The 26,061-nt window shown below is 32.7% G+C and overlaps 2 protein-coding genes across 2 annotated transcripts in view; both read right to left on the bottom strand.

Moving 5' to 3' along the window:
• LOC128192532 (ADAM 17-like protease) overlaps nucleotides 1–26,061 on the bottom strand; it is a 47,919-nt gene that overhangs the window by 15,327 nt on the left and 6,531 nt on the right. Inside the window, exons 5-16 of the mRNA XM_052865279.1 lie at nucleotides 21,626–21,720; nucleotides 21,327–21,388; nucleotides 18,294–18,430; nucleotides 17,301–17,387; nucleotides 14,446–14,523; nucleotides 13,838–14,084; nucleotides 12,997–13,002; nucleotides 12,079–12,197; nucleotides 6,890–6,959; nucleotides 4,545–4,671; nucleotides 2,423–2,533; nucleotides 2,201–2,260 (exon numbers count right to left, since the gene is read on the bottom strand). Coding sequence (XP_052721239.1) covers nucleotides 2,201–2,260; nucleotides 2,423–2,533; nucleotides 4,545–4,671; nucleotides 6,890–6,959; nucleotides 12,079–12,197; nucleotides 12,997–13,002; nucleotides 13,838–14,084; nucleotides 14,446–14,523; nucleotides 17,301–17,387; nucleotides 18,294–18,430; nucleotides 21,327–21,388; nucleotides 21,626–21,720 — 1,199 coding nt within the window. The remainder of the gene's footprint in view (nucleotides 1–2,200; nucleotides 2,261–2,422; nucleotides 2,534–4,544; nucleotides 4,672–6,889; nucleotides 6,960–12,078; nucleotides 12,198–12,996; nucleotides 13,003–13,837; nucleotides 14,085–14,445; nucleotides 14,524–17,300; nucleotides 17,388–18,293; nucleotides 18,431–21,326; nucleotides 21,389–21,625; nucleotides 21,721–26,061) is intronic.
• Nucleotides 9,724–12,070, bottom strand: LOC128192527 (uncharacterized). Its single transcript, XM_052865273.1, has 2 exons — nucleotides 11,036–12,070; nucleotides 9,724–10,757 (listed from the first exon to the last, which is right to left on the bottom strand). The coding sequence occupies exon 2, from the start codon at nucleotides 10,753–10,755 to the stop codon at nucleotides 10,030–10,032; it is 726 nt and encodes a 241-aa protein (XP_052721233.1). The 5' UTR covers nucleotides 10,756–10,757; nucleotides 11,036–12,070; the 3' UTR covers nucleotides 9,724–10,029.

The following is a 26,061-nucleotide window of genomic DNA, read 5'->3' as shown; positions in this document are numbered from 1 at the left end:
TCACATGTGTGGGAGTAGAGAAGAAGATTTTTGAAAATTCGGCTTTGCATATTTGGCCCCACATGTGGCACCCCGGGGGTGGTAGAGCCATGAATTTAGATTCCTCTTACCATAGTGATGCCTCACACCAAAAATGGTAACAATCAGCCTAGTTGTTTTTAAGAAGTTAAAAATGTAAAATTGTTAACCCATTGTTAACCCACGATGGACGACGGACGAAAACGGATAGCAATAGGTCAATTGAGTTTACTCAGGTGACCTGAAAATTAAATTAAAATCACTGTGTTTCCAAAAGAGCCTTTAACAATTGAACCCCTGATTTTTTTTATTTAAAGACTGAAAATCCATGCCCTAAGCACATATTAGAAAGTTTTTACTTGTAATCAAATAAACGAACATCTATCAGTAACTAACTATAATTGAAAACGTACTATATTTAGCATGTACGATATTTGGCAAAATATGATTTTTCAACAAGTTAATGTGGATTTGATTTAGCGCATTTCTGGATATACCTATTTATCTACTTAAATATTTTACATTTGGTGATATACTTATTTAGTGGACAAAAACTCTTAATAGAATACACAGCCAAATGTAATACGTTTACAGTATATTATATTTGCACAAAATCTGTTGATAATAACATGAAATTGTATTGTCATTTAAGAAAGTAGACAGTACAATTGTATTGTCTCATTTTACATTAATTTTTATTTCAGCAATAAATACATGTTACATCAAAGATGAAAATATTACCTTTTTCCCTGAATGACAAATTGGTCAAAAGTCTTGGTGCATATTATACAACCAAACTATGTTTTTCCACGAGTTTTAATTTAAAGCCCAAAGTGGGAAGTGCATATTATACCCTAATCAGCAAGTCACAGTATTTGTAAGAAGATTTTTCTCTGAAATTTTTAACCTCTCTTCCCATCTTTTTTCCAGTGAATCATGATTTGATCAAACTTTATTCCACACAATTAATCTATGCTTTCACACAAGTTTCAGCTGTTTTTGCTGAATACCTTACCAGAAGATTTTAAAAGATTTTTCTTTGTATCCTCCAGTAAAAATTCAATCTTTCCCCCTCCCATTATGGGATCCCTACCCCTGAGGATCATAATTTGAACAAACTTGAATTTAAACTACATAAGGATGCTTTCCCACAAGTTGTACAGCTTTTCTGGCCAATTTGGGTCGGAGAGGATTTTTAAAGAATTTTCTGTATTATCTTCCAATCTAAAAATTTGACCCCCATTGTGGCCTCATCCTACCCCTGAGACTCATGAAAGTCAAAGTTTTCCTGACCAATTGGGTTTTAAGAACAAGAATTTTCAAGAGTTTCTCTACAGGCCTATAATCCTATATAAATAATCAACCCCAAATTGTGTATCAACTCTACCCTATGATTTGAACAGACTCAAATCTACACTAACCCTGGATACTTTCATAAAAGTGTAAAACTTCATTCCCACATTGTGGCCCCACCCTACCCCCAGGGACCATGGTTTGAACAAGCTAAAATCTACACTACCAGAGGATGCTTTTACACAAGTCGGACCATTTCTGGCCGAATAGTTTTGAGAAGAAGATTCTTAAAGATTTTCTTTCGATCTTCATATGTAAATCTTCATTCCAACATTGTGGCCAAACTCTACCATTGGGTACCATGGTTTGAACAAACTTGAATCCACAGTTGGATTGTTGCTCAGGTGTGGAATGTGAACCACTGGCATTTTGTTTCATCTTTTTCTCAAGACATAAATTTTGCTTTTGATGGCATGAACGTTTATTTAAAGAGTTAAGAAATGTCAAAATTTGGTTAAAATTGGATCTGCATGTTGTTCAAAATGAAATGAAGATCTTTGCAAAAACTTAACATTGTCAAATACAGTTGAACTTTGACATCTCGAACACTGATATCTCGAATACAATGGATATGTCAAAGTGATTTTTAAGTCCAAACTACTAAATTTTTAAGTATTTTACCCTTGATATCTCAAATACTCGGATATCTCGAAGTTTTTAAACAGTCTTATCTAGTTCGAAATAACGAAGTTTGACTGTACATATGTACTAGCATACTGACAGACAGATGGAAGACATTAGGTAATCAGAAATGTGCATGGAAACTTTCTGCTCAGATGATCTAAAATGGTCCCTCTAGCCATTAATCTGTAGAATTCAGGTAACTTACCCATCAATACAAGTTATGTTATCCTTAGGGGAAGGAGCCGGACAGTTCAAATCAATGCCACTAGTTACTTGTCAAGGAAATCTTAAACTTTGTTTCTTTAAGAAACTATTCACAACAACAATTAAATGGCTTAACCAGATTTGAAGGCAAATGATATAAAGAAATTTCATTACATATATCATCTGGGTTTCCGTTTGAGTTCTTCTCTTATAAAAAGGATACTTGCAGTAACTAGCCTCAAGGCAATCGCTATGATCATCAACAGCTCGGCGACATTCTGTCCTATTGCTGGCTCTCTGACAGCTAGCTGTGCAACAAGCAAAATTCACTGGACTGGAAAACAATAATAAATATGCCTCAAAACTAATGACAATAATTAATTATTACAAATTTTATGACAAAGTTTTTGATTTGATGGTAAATTATCGATAGAACTCATTTGGCCATAACTTCCTAAGCTTAAATATGATGTACGCTGGGATGGAGGGGGGAGGGATGGTGTTGCTGAAAATTTTAAATTTAACAGACCAAAGGACTATGTGCGGTATGGTCAAATATCTGCCCCCGATTTCAACCAATTTTTAAATAGTATCTTATAAAAATAAAATCTTCACAAATTATTGTATAGAGGATGCCTATAACTATAATAATGATTTTAGTCACCATTGCTCTTTCGCTGTGTATCTATGACGTCACCTAAATGGCCCAATTCCCGCAAATTTGCAAACAAATGAAAATATTCTCATTTTTGCTCTATATTTTGCATTCGGAATTATAGAGCGCAGGTCTGCTCAAGTGCGATTTTAACATATGTTTTTCTTCAGATAGTTATACACATTATACTAAAATATGGTACTTGAGCAAGCCTGCGCTCGATGTTTCCCAGTCGAAAAACCATCGGAAAACACCCATATTTTGCTGCAAAACATCAATTTATCAAAATAATGCAATATTCATGACGTCATTTCTACATTATGACGTCACTGTGGTGATAACCTTTTACACCTTAATTTCCAATATGATTTTAACTATCTTTCATCTTATTTTAAAGCTCTTTCTAAAACTTTTATTTTGGGGGGCAAAAATTGCATAAAACCGCACTTAGTCCTTTTGCCTTCATTTTTTTCCTTTGACATCATTAGGTAGGTGGATATTGTAATAAAAGACATTAATACAAAACAAACAACTTATTTTTAAAAACATACTGAAATATTAAATCAGCTTAAAACAAAATCCTCTTTTACAAAATCAACATATGCATACACAAATGCAAAACAAACGATTACCGATGCAAAACCAACAGTCATGCACTGAATTAATGCTAGATGGTGTGCAAAGAGGTATCAGGAGAAATTGTTATCTGGAGAAAATATAACCTAGAGAAAATGTACCCTTGATTTACAGGAGAGTTTTCATGCACAAATGCACAGGAAATTTTTTTGTTCAGAGAGAATTATTCTCCTATATGCTGTCATATACAAAGGTTTTTAAATATTTATGGTAAATGCTCGAGACATTAGAATACTGGTAGGCCTGCCAAAGAAAGCAAACAAACAAACAAACAAATGCTATTGTCTTCTTATTGTAAAAGGACCGTCTAGGAATTAGATCCGTACATAATTATCAAGGAGTTGGTCCCAAGTTCTTTTGTAAAAATTAAAAAGGAAAAAATTAATGAAATTAACAGTTTTAGGTAAATGCATATTTTCCCTCTCCTTTCCTTCCCAAAACTAAGGGTTTTAAAGATTTGCGGGTTTTTTTTCTTTGTATTGTCAAGGTTTTAGGATGTTAGGAATCTGTACCCCTATCCACTTTCAAAAACGATTCTATATGCCTGTATTGTGTATATATTGCCTGTATTGTGTATATATTTAATGTCTGTGATTATGTAAACAATGATACATGTACAAGCAAAAATGTACAAATGTTTATGAAATAAGTCATTTTAATACATTAAAACAGTTTTGTAACTATTTCAATTTTCGTTATGATTTCTTCAAGGTATGTTTTCTCTCAGAGCTATTAATGCACCTTAATTTATGGATACGTTTTCTACAGGTTACATTTCTCCAGAGAACGATTTTTCCTGATACCTCTTTGCACACCATCTAGCATTAATTCAGTGCATGACTGTTGGTTTTGCATCGGTGTTCATTTGTATTGCATTGGTGTTTGTTGACTTTGCAAAATAGGCTATTGTTTTTGTTTTCAGCTTGTCTGATTCGTATTTCAGCATGTTTTTTTAAAAATAAGTTGTTTGGTTTTTTTTCACCCTTTCCACCGCCCAGACATCATGTGATAAAAGCAAATTGTGTACATGAAGTAAATGTCACTTCTACATTACCTGCAGTCAGCATTAGATGCTAGTTGGCACGTGCTACTACAGCATCCATCAGGGAGAGCACCTGGATCGCATTCTTCCCCCACGTCTATTCTACCATTCCCACAAAGACCAATGCCCTGTCTCGGTTCTCCATAAAAAAATGTAAATATCACGGTTAAATTAGCAGTGTCAGTAGACATGGTGGGCTCAAATGTAACAAAATCATTATGATCTTTATGCCAAATATGTGTCCCAGCTAATAGGTAGGTATGTGAATATATCAATCAATTTAGCTCAATAGAGCTAAGGTGGTAGTTAAAACGCTTGGATAGAACATCTGAGGACCTGGGTTTGAGTCTTGGTTGAGCTATACAGGATCCATAATAAGTGTGGTTTATAATATAGTTAATCTTAATCTCAATTAGTCCTCCACAAAAAAATTAAATTTTGAAAATATCCTGTACGAATTTTTTTTAAATCATGATGAATGGAGTACAGAATCGCTCTGGAACGATTTTGGAGAAAGTTAATGAAGTTGCCTTGAAAATCACAGTCAAATTCATCACAACAAACCATTTTGAGACTGCAAATACCTTACAACTAAAAATTTTATTCCATAGAATGGAAGAATTCAACACCTTTTCACCAACGTACACATATTTTCTTTGTAAAACTGGGTCAGTAGGACATTATTCATTTTTACGATAAAACATATTCTATCTTCACTCTCCTAACAAATATAATGTAACTTTTTTGCATGTAATCAAATATTTTTTTGTCATCACGAAGACAAAAGTAAGTACATAGTTGAAATGTATACTTGTTATTTTATACTTTCTCTCATAAGAAATCATTAATATTTATTAACAGAATATAAAGCAAAAGTCCAGTGAAAATTTACCCGTATTTGTTTTATCATTTCTGAGTTTATTCTTGCAGATGTGACATTGTGGAAACATAAACTAAAGATCCCGTTAGCATGAATGTATTGCGCAAGCGCAAAATTGTAAAATCCAAAAAATCCAGGTGATTTCCAGGATTTTTTGAGGAATTTTCGTTGCTTATTAATTAGCGAAGCTTAACTGAGAAAAAATAAAAACAAATTGGTAATCTTCAAGTACCAATGATGTTTAAAATATATAAAACAAAAGACAGTATTCTTCCGATTTCTCTGTATTAAAGACCAAAAATTCGAGTCTATTATTTTAATATAGTAGTATTATAGATTACAGTTGCATATAAATTGCAGTTTCATTGAAAGTTTTAATTACAATGAATCATAAAACTTTGATCTGAGATTTAATCATATCAACTGTCTAAGGTGTGTGACCACTTCTTCTATAAAGAAAATGAAAATAAAAACAGTTTTTGCAGAAGTGGTTGAAAAGGGTAAACAATCTGATCTATATCTAGGGCAATCTAGGGCAAATAACCTCTGTAGGATATAACTCAATTTCAAGATGGCACAGAATAACTCTTCATGATCAAGGGTAAAATTGGAGCTGACATGGGTATAATTTTTCAAAGACTTTGTGCAAATATATATCTTGAATCAAAATTCTAGTACTTTCACAATTGAACTTGCTCTACCATCATCAAATCTCATACCTCCACTGAGTCTGAGAGAATACTGAATACCATAACAACCCTACTCAGGACATTGGTTTGACATCACTGAGTGAGACTGGATATTTTTTTCAGATTCATTAAAAAGTGGGCCAAAGACCTTAATTGGGCCTTGGCAGTCCTTGAATACATATAATATCTAAAGCACTATATTGGATCTGTCAATGAGTCTAATGTTTGCATTTTACGCTTCATTTTGGAGTTAAAACCCTATTTGAGACTTTATTGACTGTCACCCCTGCTTCAATTACTGTATATCCGGGGTTTTTTTGCATGTCACAAAATTTGCGAAAAATGGGGAAAATCTGATACATTTTTAATTTGTGTCAGTTATTTTTTGCGATTTAAACAGTTTCTTTAAGAAAATGATATAGGATATAATTTCTGCGTATTCAATTATTTGCGATTAAAAAGAGATCGCGAAAACAGTGAAAATCAGATCATCAAGAAAATTACCAGATATACAGTATTTGCTGATCTTTCTAAATATTCAGATTCATTTATAATGCAAAAACATGTTTATCAAAGTTATTGCTACAAGGATACAATGTGCAGGAAATTAAAGTTTATTCCCTTAATTAGAATGCATATTCGTTTTTAAATATACTGTATATGTATATGTAGCTTTTGTATATTACACCAGCTTAAAACAGATCCTACAACAACATACTTTTATACATGATGATGAAAAAAAATTTACTTCTTTATTTACTAGTTTAAGTTAACAAAAGTGAATGTACCTGTTAAGCATTTAGATCCTTTTGTAGACAGAACACCATAAATAGATCTAGTACTGCATGGGGAAAATTTCTGAAATGATATAAAGGAAGGAAATTGCAAATGAAATACTATAAAATAACTAGTAATTTCTTTTAAAATTCTGTGTAAATTCATAATGCCAAAAAGTCTTCTCAATTCTATGTTAAACAATCACTTTAATTGCTTCAAAATCTCTCAAACATGCTCACAGACATCAGAAAGGGATATTTGTACAATTTAGATTGGAAAGTAACGGGTTTGTGGGTTATGAACATTTTTTAGCTGTCAATGTGACAACAAACCATGTTTTCTTTTGTTTGAACAGTATCAAAAATCCATTTGTCAACCTTGAATTGATAAACACTACCTATCCAGAGAAGTAAAATAAAAAATAAGTTCAACAGCTGGTATTTTTTTCATAAGATATCAAAATTCAAAATCCAACTATTAATACCTCTGATGTACATACATAATTTATGTACAACTGATCTGCAAAAGAAAAAAAAAACTTATTTTGAAAACTGTAGGAAGAGTTATCTGTATAAATGGGAAGGGGTACCCTGCATGAATGCAATATTATGCAAAAAAATGAATAAGTTCAACAGCTGGTATTTTTTCATAAAACTAATTTTACAATTGATCTGCCAAAAAAAAAAATCCTATCTGATTTTTAAAGATTTACTGTATATATTCCTATGTTAAAATTTGACCCCCCATAGTGGCCCCACCCTATCCCCATGGGGTCATGATTTTCAATACTTTAAATCTTCACTATCTGAGGATGCTTCCACATGAACTTCAGCTTTCCTGGTCTAATGGTTCTTGAGAAGAAGATTTTTGAAAAAGTTTTAAAAATTTAAATAATTCGTAATTATCTCCCCTTGTGAAAGGGCATGATCCTTAATTTTCACGACTTTGAATCCCCTTTGCCTAAAAGTACTTTGTGCCAAGTTCGCTCAGGTGAGCTAAAAATGGCAATTAATTAACATAAAAAAAACTTTTTACTGAATCTCCCCAAACCAACGGTTACTGCTACTATTTATGAGAACTTTGGTGAATATTAGATATAGAACTTGAACCACCTATGAAGAAAGAAATCATGGAAGCCATTAACAAATACAACAAAGCTCCAGGCATAGACAGCTTTGAGAGTGAACTGTTTAAAGAAGATACCAAAAATGGCTACAGACCTGAGCTACATGTCCTATTTACAAAAATATAGGAGTTAGAGGTGCTTCTAAGGAATTGGTGCAAGGAACTTAATGTAAAGTTGCCAAAGTAGGGGGATAGAATGGACTGTTTGAACTAGTGAATTCCAAGTAAAGTCTTCATAATCTGTGGCTAAGTGAAGCTATTGATAGCACACTAAAGGAAAGAACATGCAAGCAGGATTCACACCAGGTTTAGGATGCATAGACCATATCATAACTCTGCACAACATCATGAAGCAATGCATCAAATGGAACTACAGAAAATTGCACCTAAGCTTTATCAACTTTGAACAAGCATTTGATAGCATACATTGTGAGCGCCTTTGGAAGAAACTTTCAGCATGGATGCCCGGACAAACTTATTAGAATTTTTAAAGCCTTCAACAATAACTTCACTTGCAGCATGATTGATGACAACAAATTAAGCAACTGGTTCAGCATTAGAAGTGGAGTAAGACAAGGATGCATCATGTAACCATTGTTATTCCTTGTGGAAATAGACTCGGTTATGAGGAAAACAGTCGGCAACAAGCGGAGAGGAATAAGATGTACCATCACATCTATTTTAGAAGATCTTGAGTTTGCTGACAATATTGCCTTAGTTTCATCCAACTCTGATCACCTACAAGACCATGAACCATCAGAAGAAGAAGAAGATTTTACACATCTTGGAAGTGTCATCAGTAAAAGCAATGCAACATCAAAAGATATTGGAATCAGACTACAGAAGGCAACCATATCAATTCAACAAATAAAGTAGATATCAAAAAACAGCAACATCATCCTGATGACCAAAACTTAAATATACAACAGCAATGTAGGTTCAGTACTTCTATATGGATCAGAATGTTGACAAAACCGAGAGATTCCCAGGGGCTCTCAGGATTCCACAACAGATGCTTAAGAAAGATCTGCAAAATTTACTGGCCAAACTGTATGAGAAAACAGGTCAAAGAAATATCATGACCAAGATAAAGCAAAGAAGATTCAGATGGTTTTGACATACAGTAAGAAGTGACCCTAATAATATCTCAAAAGTAGCAATAAAATGGACTTCAGATGGGATATGCTGGAGTGGAAGACCAAAAGAAACTTGGAGAAGAACTCTGACCACAGATTTAAAAAACACTGGAAAGACTTCGGGTGAAATGCAGAAAATTGCTAAAGACCATAATCACTGGAAGTCCCTGGTTACAGCCTTCTGTGCCACCAGGCGTGAAGAGGTTAAGTAAATAAGTAAGAAAGATGTAAACATCATTCATCAAATTCATTTGAATAAATCTGATATTCAAGCTAAACAAAGTATTTGAAGCAGTTTTGGAGATTTAAAGAAATGTGTATATTCATTTGCAGATAGACCCTCCTTCAAGTTAGAACAGGTTCAATTGTAGATCAGGCTGAGATCCTGAGATCAGGCTTGTCAGTTTTCAGTTTCTATATGAACTACAAACAATTTTTTCAATAAATGAATGAGAAACTACTTCAGTGGATGTAAATATTTATAGTTTACTCATGGTAATGATATTTTCTGGGTCCTTCTTGCTCTAAAACATTTCAAAAAATATAAATTACGGTAAAATAAAAGAAAAGAAACTAAAATGAAATTGCATCTTGATATTCATTTCTTTATTCATACATACTTTTTTTACAATCATGCTAATATGAAATATGGGTGTACCAATAATTCTACTGCTTTTAATAATTATATGTAATATCATATACATTAATTGTTGCATTTGAAAACTGTCAAATACACTGTTAATCATAAGCAAACATATTCTTCTCATTTTCAGTGCTTAATGTTAGTTGTTGCTTTATACCTTGAAATTAAGAGCATTCATACAAAAAACCCTAGAAAACATGTTACAAAAGATTTTTAAGTTCGTAGTCATAGTCTTTTTTCATCAAGGTCATTTTGTGCGATTTCTTTGATAATGAATGGCTTTGGTCACAGGGACTTGCATTCTATAGCCTGTGGTCGGCTTCACACATGAGCTCTGACTGGATACAGAACAGTTACTGTCCATGCTGAGCCTATGATTCTGATTACTGACAATAAAATCGGCATTCAGATACTCATCTCTGCTCCTGTTCTTTAGCTGAGAATGCTCTTCAATAATCTGCTGTTCCAGCGACTGCTTCTTCAGAAAACTCTGTCGGAAATTCTCGTTTTGTATGTCTGAAAACCTATGCACAGATGCCTTTCGCGGGCGCATCTGTAGGACAACTCCATTGACTATCTTCTGTCGGTTTTTCTCTGCAGCTTTTTCCGCCTCTGTCTTGATCCATGGCAGTGGCTTTGCATCATTGAGCGAGATATTATGTATTTCCCCTGGTCTGAAGTTCGACATGGCATTTAGCTTGGCTTGCTCACGAATGCTTAGATGAAGACTCTTGCGCTTGACTGCAGACAAGTACAGGCGTTCCCATTCCGACTTCTCGGAGATTGATAGACGGGAAGTGGGCGTGTCCACCCACTGTTCATCTCCCATAGTAGCGAGCTTGTCTTTGGAAGGAGGAATCAGGGAACTGCGTCTGCGGTCCTTAATGACTTGATTTTCCTTTACTTCCATCTTTTCGAAAAATCGAGCCAAGTTCTCTCCTTTGTCATTTGGTAAATTCTTAAGATCTTCCATTTCTTGAAAAATAATAAAGAACTTTTAAACTTAATTTCACTTTTTAATAACTATATTAATTTCTATGACAGCAAGTTTTTATTTTTATCACAATCAATTTATACAATTTTTATTTACTATAATTGTATATTATAAAAAGATTAGATTTTTGGACGATATATATTTTATGATATCCAGATTAGCATCAATAATTTATGGAATGAAATTTGCTGATGGCATATTTTCATAAAATTATCACTGCAAACTAACAATTTAATAATTCCTAATAAATAATTCTTACCTTACTGCTGCAATTCGCAAATTATATAGCTTGAAAGTCAATTTTCTTTGACACTTCTTAGATCGTTGGTTGTCACGATGAAAAAGCAAGAACCAACAGCTTACATCACTTCTGTGTGTCATTTATATATCCTAATGGTAGATCTTCATGCAGGGATTGGGCGTTCCATGACTCACTTGGTGTGTTTAAGTATATTTAGACAAAGAGACAATGATTGGCATATGAAAATTATCACCATAGAATTTCTTGTTACAAACCATATTCTGTTTGCTCTTAACACATGTACATGAAGATACCAATGTAACATGAAGAAGAAGAAGAATAACGTCAACTGAGATATTTAAATGATGAAAAATTACAGTGTTTTTAATGTTTATAATAATAAAACTGTCAAACGATAAGTGCTTACAGTAGTCTTGTGACATCATTGGAAAGTTTGCACAGAATTGAACATTTTAGCTATTCTATAGATACATATCAGGATTGAATCAACTTTGCAGATAAATAATTTAAATTTTAAACTGCAAAATAACCACATCAGTTTCTTTCTACTTAAATCTCTATTTGACCATTTAGATGATATAATAGGTTTTTCAAAAAATGGTCAAACCTTTACCCTAATTTTGTCATTGAATAAAACTGACAAAGTACATGTACTGAAATAGTGTTTCAGTACCTCTGAATAAAAATAAAGTGATACATTGTATTAAAAAAAAATCTATGAAAAAATATCTAATATCAAGTTTTTAAAAATACAGATGATTTCATTTTTCCTACAATTATCTGTTTGTCTACATTAAGTCTACTTCAAGGTTTATAAAGCATAAACTGGCCAAAGCTATGTTATATATTGTATAATATATGTATAGGTAAGAATTAAATTCATCCCTTAAATCATACAGGTCAATGTGTTACAAATAGAAAATAAGGAATTGAAAATGCAAGATATATCGGTATGATTTATAAGATAGATCATGCCTTTAGATAAGGAGTTATGACTCTGAATAAGGAACCATAGATGACTGTAAATCAAGGTGATTTACCAAGTTGTTATTAGCCACGCCCTTCAAGGCCCGAGAAAACATGAGAAATCTTCCACCTGATGTAGAGGAGGGGGAGCACTCATTCGTGTCTGGGTCATGGTTACTGCCCCAGTTGTGACCTAAAGAATAGTTTACCAAAAAAAATATCATTAGTTATGGAGACCATGTATACCATATATCTTTTTTTTTGCAAAAATGGGTAAAAAAATTTTAAATTTGCGTCAGTCATTTTTTGGTATTTAATAAGTTTATTATAGAAAACGATACAGGATATAATTTCTGCGTACTGTTGTTTCCTTATTTTACACGAGTTCTTAATTCTGCGATTCAACAGTTTTCCATCAAAGGGCGAGAACATAAAATCATGAATGCTGAAATTTTATCATTGTTTCATGTGGTTTACTTATGTCCAAAAATTAAAAGCAAGGTTATAAAATTCGCGAAACGGGCTTCTCACAATTTTACGCGGATAATAATTCCTCGCATTTATTTAGAAATTTACAGTATTTAATTGTTTGCGATTTAAGAGATCACGAAAATTAGATCATCGCAAAATTTACCAGATATACGGTATTTTATATACAATCAATACAAGGTACATAATCTCTCCTGGGTATTATGAGATCATTCTTAGAATACTAATTGACCTCAGCTTTTGTTTCAATATTAAAACTTATAGTAACATCGTTTTAAATCTTGTTTATCTAGTTTCATTTACTCCCGTATGTGCCATTTATAGGAAGGATATATTTGTTACATGGTTTTAGTTACTGACCTAATATAGTTTATGCATGGTCATGAAATTCCATGTGGCGCAAGAACACTTATTTGGTAACAGTATCTGTTTTTATATTAAAGCAAAGCCAATAATAACCAAATCACAAAAAGAATCCATGAAACTGGATTTTTTTCACTTACCAATTTCTGTAAATGTACGTCACATGAAAGAGAAAAAGAAAACAATGAAATTGTTAAAGTTACAGTACTTAAATTTTTTTGCTCTTTAAAGTCTATCTGAATTTGTTTTTTCATATATTTGTACATTTTTTACCATAAAAATCTCAACGAGTGCTCAGTTGGTAGAATTTGAATTTTCACATTTTTCCCTATAATTCTGCAATTTAAGAACAACTGACTGGTAAATTCGTCAGTGTAGATAATCACAAAGTTATTTTTTTATTAATTATAAAAAATCTCCATGCAAAGTAGACAAACAAAAAATTGCTTATAAACATTACAATTTTCAATAAAAAGGGGGCAATAGAACTTTAATTAAAACAATGAATTTGGGATACCGGTAAGCACAAACAAAAACATTTTTAAAAATTAGAAAAACAAGTTGCCCAAGGGACACATCACTCACATGAGCAACATTAGCCAAAACTTAAATCAAATTTGCTTTATCATGTACATCAAGTCAAATACAAAATATCTGGACAATAAAGAAGAGTAAGTCTTGCTTATAAATAAAAATGCATGTATTACAAATTGTAGCTTTGCATTTCCTGAAAGAATATTTTTTCACAGCTAGATTTTACATTTTTTCCTTTGCTGATTATTTAACCTCTCCAGACACCTTGATTAGTATTTGTTTGGGGGTCATTGTTCGAATGATTCAAAATCCATTAAAAAAAAAATTAAGGAACAGTTGCAAGGAGATTTAAAAAACACTTAACAGAACTTTCATGAGTTGTGTTTTGTGGATATTATGGTGTTTATCCAAACATGTTTAGCATCCTTAAACAAAAGCACTTATTACCATGGGCAACAGTTGACATGGAAACCACTGATAGCTGCCTGTTTCCCTGAGGATCCATGAATGTTGACACTCCTGTGTTAAGTGCTTCTTTCCCCCAAGTGTCTGCACTGGAACACATCCCTCCCCAGTCAAATGGACGACTGGATGCCACAAACGCTAGTCCCAGTTTACCGCCAAACGGGGTGTACGTCAGAAGGTGCATTAGACAAAACTGGCTGTTTTCATTGAAATATGCCTTTCCAAATTCCTACAAAAATCAAGACATGAAAATTCCATTGATTAATTAATTTATTACAATTTCTTAGCCTTTCCTTGCTTCAGAATTTCATTACTGCTCAAGGAGTCATTCCCAGCGAACATCTCCTCCCTCACATATGAAAATTTAGAAAACACTTCAATCTGATTAATAGGCCTAATCATCATGTTGATGTTGTCACCTTGATCATCTTTTCTCTGAGTGACATATTTAAAAAAAATTTTTTTGCTTTGTCATAGCTACATGCATATAAACCATACAGTATTCGTGAATTGTTTACAGAGTTCCCTTTTATATTGAAATTTCACATCAAAATTTCACATATATAATTATATACATTATATGTACATACCTTAAGTACAGTGCTCATATCCATTTTACGATCTTTAACATTGAATCCTTCCTCTGAGAAACTTGAAAAAACAATCAGCTGTTCAATCAAATAAAAATCTTTATTAGACATCAGATTTAGCAGCACAAGGGTGAAAATGATCTTATCACTTCATAAGATGTTGTCAAGTACTAAACAAAGTTTATCCCTTACATTAAAAACCATATACCGGTATTAGAATTTATGTTCAATACCATGCAGATCTAAATCATTTTACTTCTCAAAATTAAACTGGAAAAGTATGGATAAATTGTTCTTCTTTGTCATATTAAAGATATTTTTGCTGATTACATCAATAGGAATATAGCAAACAAGAGCTTTGAAACTTTTTGAATGTCCATGAATTCAGCTAAACAATATTTTTAAGAAAGGAGAAAAAAAATCCTATATAAAGTTGAACTTTGATATTTTGAACTTCTGTCCCACATGTTAATGTGAATGGAAATTTCCAAGCACTCTTTATATACATTTATTGTATTTTAACCTCTATATATCTGTCCTTGGATATCTCAGAGGTTTTGTTTTTTTGGGGGTTTTTTTTGGTCCAATCAAGTTTGATATAAGGTTTGACAGTAATTTGTTATAAAATCTTTCTTTACCAACCTAATAAAAAAATTTACAAATATTTTGTGTCAATGTCTACAAACCTGGATGAAAAGGAAATAAAATCATAGATGAGATCATCTTAAGAGACATCTGCTACAGGGGAGTGTTAATTAATTATGACTGTAAATGGGCGTGAACAGAAGAATCTTAACACTTAGTACAATCATTGTAATCAAAGTATTTTTACAATTATTGTCTCCTACACATTTCCAAGCAAGTATCCTAATTGTGTCAAATTAGAAAAATGTAGTTTGTAGCAGATCCATATCAAACAAGAGATGTATGTGAAACACATAATTATGCCCCCTCCCTTGGACATACATTATAGGGTGCAATAAGCCTTTATTATAGGTAGTATACATTATTGGTGGTATACATGGAAATGAAATTGACCTTTTGAACTTAAAATCCAAAGGAGTCATCTACAGTACTATGTGAGATGCATCAACATTACAAGTATGATGTGTCTAAGTTAACATATTGTGGACTTGTATCCAAGGTACTTCAATTCAAAAGCATTTAAGAAATAGTCTTTTAACTCTATCAAAAATTGCTCGATCATGACTAAAACATAATTTGACCTTTTTATTCTATGACAATTCCTTTTAGTACGTGCAACCTCTGCTAAGAAAATAAACGGAAACTGCAAATAAATGGAATTTTACTAGGTCCAAGGGGCATAATTCTGTCAAAAAATGCTTAAAATCCAATCTTGACCTAGATATTCTTATCATAAATCTGTATACTTAATTTCATTTCAGTATGATGAAAATGAAGGGAAACTGGACCAACCAACCCACTAACAGACAGAGAGACAGCAGCAAAGCAATAAGAACACATCCTTCTTCGAATGAGGGCATATAATGATAAAGATCCATCTAGTTTTCAATTTCTTTAGCTTTTGAATATCATCTGTCTGCATCATGCTAATTGCTTGTTTCAAATATCCTTTTAATAAACTTTTATTTTAAAGATTAAATCATCAACTAATTCAGTTGTATTTACAATGTCTAACGACCCTCAGCCGTTTCCGATAACTCTAAATTATATATCTGCATTTTTTTTTCATTCGTACCATAAATTTCCCTTTTATATTTACAAATACAAGTTGTCATCTAATATTAATATTACAATCCCTTATTCAAAGAAATACTTGGCTTAGTGGTAACATGGAAATTAACAACATGATAGGTAAAGGGGTTCAATTAAGCCACAGATGCACCAGTGCAACTTTCTTTTTTTCTAAGTTTGATCTCATCTTGTATACTTATTCCATGATATCCAAAGCATCATGAACAAAGCAATAACTTTTTAACTTTGTAAAATGCATGGATACCATCAAATAATATTTTCAATTTTATTTCATTTATTCACTATAAATTTTCAAGGAAAAATAACATTCTTTTGATAAAAAATACTTTGAGACCGAGGGTCTGCATGAGAGCTTTAACAATTAACTTTAATGTGCAGAAAATTATCAAAATTTAATGAGTTTAATGAGATTTCCACATGCAAAACTATTTTTTGCATTTTAAAGATTGTTTAACATTGTTTACATTTTTTTTTATCTTCTAGCTATTTGTGTCCTTTCAACCCCACACAATTTTTTTTAAAAAGCAGTATGGATCTGCAAGGACTAAGTTTCTTAAAGTCCTAAACTTATCTAAATTAGTTTTCCATACATGTGATATGTACTGGCGGTACGCAAAATGTACCATTTTTTCAGCCCTGGTTCATTCACAGTGTACCGGCTGGACACCAAAATTCACGGAATATGAAAATTTGAACAGTAATTTGAATTTCTTGTTAAATGCCGCCACTTTGATCTTGTTCTCGCTCACGAGACACTTGGAAACATTACCTGTGTTTGGCACGTGACCTTCCGTGTAGTGTACACAAACTGTCGCATGTGAAGGTGTGAACTACCAATTGGGATGATTATATCTCACTGTAAATTCCTTTCAAGCGATTAAACAGGACTCAAAAACTGAAGTCACAGATTTAAAATTTACACAAATCTCTTATCCAAAGGCCAGTAACCTTCTGTTTTCCAGTTTAGAAATTTAAGTTAAAACTAAATCACAAATTCTCAGAAGGGTGATAAAACACAGATGCAAAAGTCAGAACATAAATTCATATACATATCAAGATACAAGAGATGTCTGTGCTGAATGGTACACACTAAATGTACTACCAGTACAGGTTCTTACCCTGCTGATTTCCAGTCCCAGGTCTGTGGCTCCCACCCCCCATACTGTCTTCTTGAAAATCTCATTCACCTGATTAATCATGTTAATCTACAAAGTGCCATAAAAATGCGAGTTAAATGGCTATCAAATTGGTCCATTTCCCAAAGTCTTTCTCATTTACCTGATAATTTCACTTAGTATACAAGTGAAAATGTATTAAGAATACATACAATGTAGTTGAATTTGTTCTTGATCAAATCGTTGAATCAGATGATGTTTCTTCTAAAGGTAATATATCTTAATTATTCAACAAAATGTGCTAAAAGAACCAATATTTGTCCACCATTGAAATAAATTTCACCTCATATCCTATCAAATACTTTCAAAAATAGACCCTTTACTTGACCTAATATGAAATTAAGTTCTAATGAAATTCAAGAAATATGGTCAATTTTGGGCTTCTGACAAGTCTCAGTTTAACCTTTAACTAAAATTTTTCACTTCTGATACATGTGTGTTTCACTGACTTAATTAACCTTCATTAGCCTCATCTGCTGTTGGTAATTATAAGTCTTCAACTGATCTTAATTTACCTTAACAGACAAGTCTTTAGCTCGAGAGCGAGATTAACATAAGCCTTTTGGCTTGTTTCTTAATCTTCTATGTAGTTATTGTAATATGTATGATGCTAATTACTAAATAAGTATTGTTTAAACTAAAAATAATCTATAAGTCTTCAGCTGATCTTATGAAAAATAAGATTCTATCTGAATGTGATATTTATAAAAGGAAATCATTATTCAATGTAACTGGTATTACTAAAGAAATGAATGAAAAATAAATAATTTTAGTGACTATATATTCTGCATAATGTGCAGTTAAATAGAGAGACCAATCAAAACAATATGTCCCCTGATCTTCCGATCCCTAACCTCTGGGATAAAAGAATTGACATTCTTCACTTAATTTGTGCAAAATAGATTTAAATCAAGTGTCTGGCCACCATTGACGTACCATGTAGTTTTGAGTGCTGGGAATAGACCCTCCACCGATCCCATTAAAGAAGTAGTGATCTGCAACCAATAGGATTCTACAGACTTTCTGATTCCCAAGGTTGACACTTCTACGATGTCTGCCAGAATACCAGTCATCTGAGGAAAGAAAGTTCTGCTTATTAAAGATAAGACTTACATTAATAATAACCGGTAGTCAGCTGAGGTGTCATATGCTGACTATAATACTGCAGTTTTAAATCGTAAATTTTTGTTTGTTTGTTCCTTTCTCAATTTTTCATTTTATCAAAAAATAATGAAGCATGTACAAATTATATGCTTAGAGAGTGCTAAATACAAAATTCCCCCACAGAGTGTGGCTGCATAGATAGAAAATTCCACCTAAACATTCTTAATTTGAAATGGGCATGTAAAAACATTGCACAATTTTCATTCTCTCCAAAGCTTGCAAAATAGGCTGAAAAAGAAAAACCGAAATGAAATATATGAATTATGCAATAGGACAATCTAATTAAAATTAGATGTTCCAAATCACTACCGCATCTAAAACAATCTACAAAATAAAAATTAGATGCTCTGAATCCTCTACCACATCTCAAACAATCTACAGTAATAAAATTTAGATGCTCTGAATCTGCTACCAATTAGCAAACTTTCCTTGAAAAGTGGTAACTGATTCAAATATCTCATTTTAATTAGATTTATTTGGCAATAGGATGGTGGTTTTTTTCAAGTTGGGTTGAAAGAGGCCCACATGTGATTCCAAAAAAAAGAATCTGTAATAGCTGAAGAAAACATTGACTACATGCAATGAGTACTGTACAATAGAAGACAGGAAAAAAATTGTTGGCCTAAAATTCAGTTAAAGTGGGCTATAGCTACTAGTAAATAGACAATGCACTCATGTCATGCTATTTGGATTTGGTTGACTGTTAAAACAAATACCGGTATTCATTAATTTGTTTTTCAATCAAATCAGAATTGCTGTTTTCAGTCTCAAGGAAGTTTGTATCAAGATTTATTTCATCCTTGATAATCCAATGTTTTTGTGTGTGGGATTAATTATATATCTTAGTCTCAGTGGGTATTTGTCAGGGTATACCAACAGCCAATTATCACCTAGCTGCGCCCTTCATATGACAATACATTTCATGACAAAAGAAGGATTGGCCGGTACTAGGGGTGAACAACTCCTATATCATATACCTAGTAGTGTATCAACCCTGATACATGTGTTTTGGACTAAGCTAGGGCTGTATCACCCTCGGGGCTGATATTTCTCTATCTCAGCCCGTCGTTGAGGGGGGTATTGCCCTCAAATTTAAAATCGCTTATTCCTAAATATCTTTGATTTAAATTAAGATTAGTTTGTAAAATAACGATAGAATGACAAATAAATAATACAAAGCATCACCTTACACTTCTGAATATTTTTATTTAATGCTGAAAATTGAAAAATAATATATCAAAAAAAGCACCAAAGAGTGATATGTATCTAAGCAAGGGGAGGTAACCTACACAACAGTTGTGTATTCAGAACAATAACACGATTTATTTAATATCAATTAACATTTAAATTATGGAGGATATAGAGAAGGATGGAACGAGACTTAATCTTAGAAAACCAGAGATTAGACTGTTAAAATTAAGTGATTAAGTAATGGACGTGCTTATGAACGTTCTCAAACAACTTGCTATAACAGTATGGATTTTTCTGAATGGAATCTGACAGGAAATCCCAGTGAAGGAATTTGACTCGTTATGACGTTGCGAAGGATGGAAGTTTCTCTCTCGATTATTTGGAATTCTAGAGGATAGTGCTTTATTTCAGATAATAGACTCTCTTCTACTGTATTTCAAACGACAATGGTTTGTCAACAAAGTCTGACAACTCTTACAGTTAACACATATGAAAAAGAATAAAAACGAACGAGTTTTGTAAGTCCGAAAAAAAAAAATCTATCGCTTCTTCATGATAATCTATATTCCATACTTGGAATTTGAATTTGAATAAAAGTCTTTGATTTTAGGTATATGATATAAACAACATCACGCTGTTGTTTTGATCTTGTCCCTGGTATCAGCCCTCGGATGGTATCGGCCCGCGCCCTTCGGGCTTGGGCCGATACCAATCGCTCAGGCTGATACCAGGGCTGAGATCAAAACAACAGTGTGATATTATATATGTCAAGCCAGGCATGACAGAACACTTCTGAGCTGTAAACAGTACTTTTACACAAAATGCATTGTTACTATCCTGAAATAAGGCTATATTTGGGAAGGATAAGAAAAGCGAGGCTTGCTTAGCCCTCTTGACATTTCCCATCCAAGCACAACAGTTGCTTAATATATTTAAAGACAGTTAACATGTATCATGTAGGGCCCCCTGAATCTCTAGTCAGGTGCTCTACCAACTGAGCTATCTGGCGCCGGTATTTGAACTGGTCTGACTGTCACACTTGCAAAATAATACATGTATAACATTTCATGCCTCAAACAGGCTATTTTTGGAAAAGTTGGCTGCATATCTCCAGTTTAAACCATAGCGTAAATGAATATAAAGCAAAAAACTGATGATGTCACAATGGATTTGAACATTGGATAAATGTACGAGGCCATATTTGGGCATTGACCAAATATAGCTTTTGTTTATTTGATTATACATTCAGACATTGCAAGCAGTAGTTGCAGGATTAAAAATGCTGGATGATCAACAAATCCAACTTATTTTGCCACTATCATCCTAAACATTCAGTTTACAAATGTGAATCACAATACTTGAAAATCGTTTCCGTTCAACCAATTCCATTTTGGTTTGATTTTCATATCTATCTCTGTGCTTTACTTAGATTTTTTAAAGAGCAGTTTGGATCTCTTAGAGACTGAGTTCTTTAAGTCCTAAACTTATCTAAATTAGTACTCTAACATGATGTCTTTCAATTTTACAGTTTATAAGTCAAGAAAGTTTGCAACATTCTTAATTAACAGTAAAACTTACCTAGCATATACATATAACAATTAAATAGTTACCTACCTTTCAACTTTTTCATATTGGAAATATTCATGTGCCTTAAATCCTTGCCCCCTGCACATTCTCTACACAAAAAGAGATAAAATTATTAAATTTCTATTCTTTTAGATTATTAAATTCACTCTTGCTTCTTGCATGACTAAACAGTAAAGTATTACAATTACGGTGTAAAAATAATAATGAGTTTATTTGTTATTTTAGGAGCTTGGGAGAGTTTTAGGTTTTTCATATTTGCTAAGGGAAATTATATTAAACTCAGTATTATAAATATACCCTCTAGATAAACATGGTATCATACTTACACGGTGTGGTTTTGAACTGTGTTTTTCACGTCTGACTTCCTGTAAACCATCATGTCTGAGGAATTGATATATTTGGGATTGTGTCTCCAAGCTGGCTGAAGATAAATAAAACACATCCCATCAATATACATCAATATAAAAACATCAAATTCAAGTACAGTAAAAACAGTTATAGCGAACATGCTTATAATAAATTGACGCTTACAGCGAAGTGATTTTCATTCCCTGTGACTATATTTAAATATGTTTTACGGTGCTATTGTTGGGGCGAGGGCAGCATGTGATCAAATAATGAATTATGATAAATCAATAAAATAAAAGTAGCAACGTAACGTGAAGGAATTTGAATGCAAAATAAAATAAAACATACCTATTTTTTTCAGTAAATTTTCATTACTCATAATTTATAAGATTATTTATTTATCATGTTTATAAGTATAGAATTTATCTTAGATACAATATTGTTGAATAATAAAGATTTTAACATAATGTTCATTGCAGTTTATTTCATCTTTTCTTGCAGCAAACATTTTACTTAAACTTACATATAAAAAATTGACTTATCATAGAGTTGCCCCCTCCCCGTTCAAAAAAAAAAATTCATATTTTGTTTAATTTACGTATAAAAAAATTTGCCAATCATGTAAAGAAAATCTTGCAAGAAGGTGAGATTTTAACAACATTTTAGGAATTGCATTGTGGATCGAAATTTACTGACACCAAAAAATTCTGTCTGATTAATGTGTAAGAAATCCATTGTGACGTCACTCGAAAGGATGATATAACTCCGTTAGTCTAATGTACGTTGTGACAGCAGTAAATTTGCATGTACGTAGTCTTTAATTATTTTAATTTTGTTCTCCTGAGAGTGTGAAATGGGAAACCATATTTACAGGGAACTGCTGGTCCAATAAAAACAGGGCATTACTTGTCTGAGTAACTGACGCCAAAAAAATCAACTGAATCAATGTGCAACTAGTTCGAATTTTCTATTCACACACACCTTGCCATTAGAGCTCCCTTCTCTTGCCAGCACTGTGCGCCGGCGAGTGCACTCGCTATTATATGTAGTGAACTTGACAGATGAATCATGTTTATAACAAAGCAAAATTGCCTGTCCCTGGCACTTCATTATAACAGTGTTTTACTGTACATGTACTAAATAAATGTTTTAACCTTATTTTCAAATTTTACGGTACATGTTTCAAAATTTGTAAGAAATGAAAAAATTTTAAAAGCCGCAGCAGGATCTGAACTCATGACTTACAGATTTGTAGCTACAACAGTCAAACCCATTATACCGTATATCAGGTTTTTTCCATGTGTATCCAATTTCTGCTTTGTTCGTGACGATTTCTGGATTGCGGAAAATAAATCTGCATGAATTTTATTCAAAGTTTTTTTTTTGTAATAGAGTTCTTTCTTTCCTGATAAAGTAAACAGGTTAGTAAAGGTACGGTGAACTATGTTCAGTTAGTATAGTTAGAGGTACAAATTGCGGGATCGGAGGACAAGAGCCAGATAATAGATTTGTAAGCCTCGTTGTTTTTTTAATAATCCATTGACAAGCTAATTAAAACGGTTGCTTTCCTTGCATAAACCAATCTCTAGTTATACCTGACCTACTGGTATATGAAACGGTACATGATCTATTTATTTATGACTGTTTGGGTCTCTGAAAATAATTATAGGTAATTATTTCACATTGAGGAAATCGTGTAAATGGTTTCATTGTATGACTTTTTTATTACAAAGAGCGATAATTTAAATATTTTTCCCCTCATACCTCACAGGTTTAAACAATTGTGAATTATATTTTCAATGTGACTTTGAAATAGTGAAAATTTGATTTGCGTAAATTTTATATATCATTCTAGGCTCTGATTTGTGGCAAAACCTGATGGAATTTATCTGAATTATTTTTTATATTAAAAAGTGCATTTTTATAGTTTCAAGGGACACTTAATATACTTTGAACAGAAGACACACATCAAGTACAATTAATATCATTGTGTTCAGAGTTTATTTTTAATCATACATGTACTTTGAGCTATCTGAAACCACCAAGAAACACACTCTACCATATGCCACTGTTAGCCAATATTAACTGGCTGAATTCAAGTCTGAGCTGCTGTTAATGAACTTTCGTTAGATGAAACTCTCAAATCCAATCAAAACCAACAGAGTATAGAAACAAATAATAATTAGCTGATATTTTGGTATATCATGGTATTTATTAAACATGTTCATGTTAGAAATTAACTAGAGGTACGGTAAACAAGCTAACAAGTGATGCCCCCACTAAGAAAATACAACTCAAGTATTTCTGTATTAGAAAGAATGGATAGACTTTTTTTTCTTATATTGACCTTGAACTTGCTCAAATGATCGAAGCTCATGGACAAGACATTTTTACAGCCCATGGACAGAACATATTTACAGGCCACAAACAACCTCTGTTCTAAATTTTAGCTTTTATTCCTTTTCCATTGCAAGATAAAGCTAAGGTAATAGAGCAGACACGAATTATGAACTTTTTCTTTTTCAAATGCAATGACCAAAACACACCCTCAGGTCAAAATCAATCTTTATTTGCAGTAAGAACTTTCAATGTTTCTCAAAAGAAAAACTCTGTATACAGGAATATTTTTTGCCCCAGTCTTAAATTTTCCCACTGACAATGAGGGCGAAAGGACGAAAAATAAAAGGGGGCAAATATTTCACTGTAAACAGTATTGACCGAACACAGATTATGCTCTTTACTTTCCAATGACCATTAAATTGCCCAAATAACATGAGGGAAAAATCATGACACACCCTCAGGTCATAAGTAACTTTTGTATAAGTAAGAACTTCCAATGTTCTTCCATAAGAAAGATATGGACAGGAGATGATAACACAGACAGACAAAAGACTGAAGGACGAACGGACAAGATGATTGGAATATTACCCCCCCCCCCTCCTTTAGAAAAAACTTATATAAATATAAGTATAAATATTATAAATTCTCTATTCTATACCCAAATCTCAATATATGTACTTTATACATGTATGTCTATATGTATAACAAAACTGCAAGTTTTCTCAAATGTCTAATCATATCACTTATGGCTTAAATAATTTAATATGGCATTGTTTTAAAGAGAAACATTTAACATGAGAGATCTCATGAATATATTGCAAAATGTTATTCCCACAGCTGGCTGTGACAAACATTAAGAAAGAAAGATGTCCCCCAAGTCAAAACTTGCGGGATTCAGTTTGTTCTGGTTACAACTGGATTCAAAAACATGTAAGATGCATTGGAATTTGAATCTGTGATACCAAAGATCTTTATGTTTCAAACTTAAACTAGAGGTACTGTGAGCAAGCTCACAATTGATACCCCCCGCTAAGAAAAAATCATAACTCATGTATTTTTTCTATTATAGAAAATAATGGATGAATCTATTTCAGCGTCCATTTTCTATAAATAACAACTACTCTATTTTTTAAAACTGTTTATGCTAATATGAGTACACAAACCAATTTCTATTCTTAAAATTCCATTTTAGTTCAAGTTAACTGTTAATGCATGAGGACATTTGCCTCCTTATGTTAACAAATATGACTCGAATCAAACGAAATTCCACATGTCAAGCAGACATTTAATATAAAAATTTTGAATTATTAGTACACTGAGCCCTTGCTATTCTCCTCCAAAAAATTTTTTCCACACATTTTTTTTCAAAAAAAAAAAATACATTGGGGCAGGCCATTTTCAGAGAGACGGGGATGAGTATCTATAAAATAATTTTATGTGGCCTGACAAGCAAGCTTTGTGTTAAATTTTAGCTTCTAATTATTCACATTAATACAAGACATGACACAGAAAGGAATTAAGCATTTTCTAAACAATGACCTTGAACTTTCTTAATTCACCTTTGGTCAAGGTCATGACACACCCTCAGGTTATAAGCAATTTTGATGTGAATTAAGAACTTCCAATATTTGTCCATTAGAAAGATATGGACTGGACATGAATTTTGCCTTTTTCTGACAGTGACCTTGGCCTCGCTTAAATGACCTTGGGTCAAGGTCATGACAAACCCTTAGGTCATAAGCAATCTTTGTGTGAACTGAGAACTTCCAATGTTTCTCCATAAGAAAGATATGGACCGGACACAAATTTTGCACTTTTTCTGCCAGTGACCTTGACCTTGCCCAAATGACCTTGGGTCAAGGTCATGACACACCTTTAGGTCATAAGCAATCTTTGTGTGAAGTAAGAACTTCCAATGTCTCTGCATAAGAAAGATGTGGACTAGACACGAATTTTGCACTTTTTCTGTCAGTGACCTTGACCTTGACCAAATGACCTTGGTTCAAGGTCATGACACATCCTTAGGTCATAAGCAATCTTTGTGTGAAGTAAGAACTTTCAATGTTTCTCCATA

This window comes from Crassostrea angulata, chromosome 7 (genome assembly GCF_025612915.1).
Source record: "Crassostrea angulata isolate pt1a10 chromosome 7, ASM2561291v2, whole genome shotgun sequence".
Taxonomy (NCBI): Eukaryota; Metazoa; Mollusca; class Bivalvia; order Ostreida; family Ostreidae; genus Magallana; species Magallana angulata.
Note: the sequence above shows the minus strand (reverse complement) of the source record. Positions and strands in the feature narration are given on the sequence as shown.

Bases quoted from the DNA above. Each gene is read 5' to 3' on its own strand.
- LOC128192527 (XM_052865273.1), bottom strand. From the start codon at position 10,755: ATGGAAGATCTTAAGAATTTACCAAATGACAAAGGAGAGAACTTGGCT.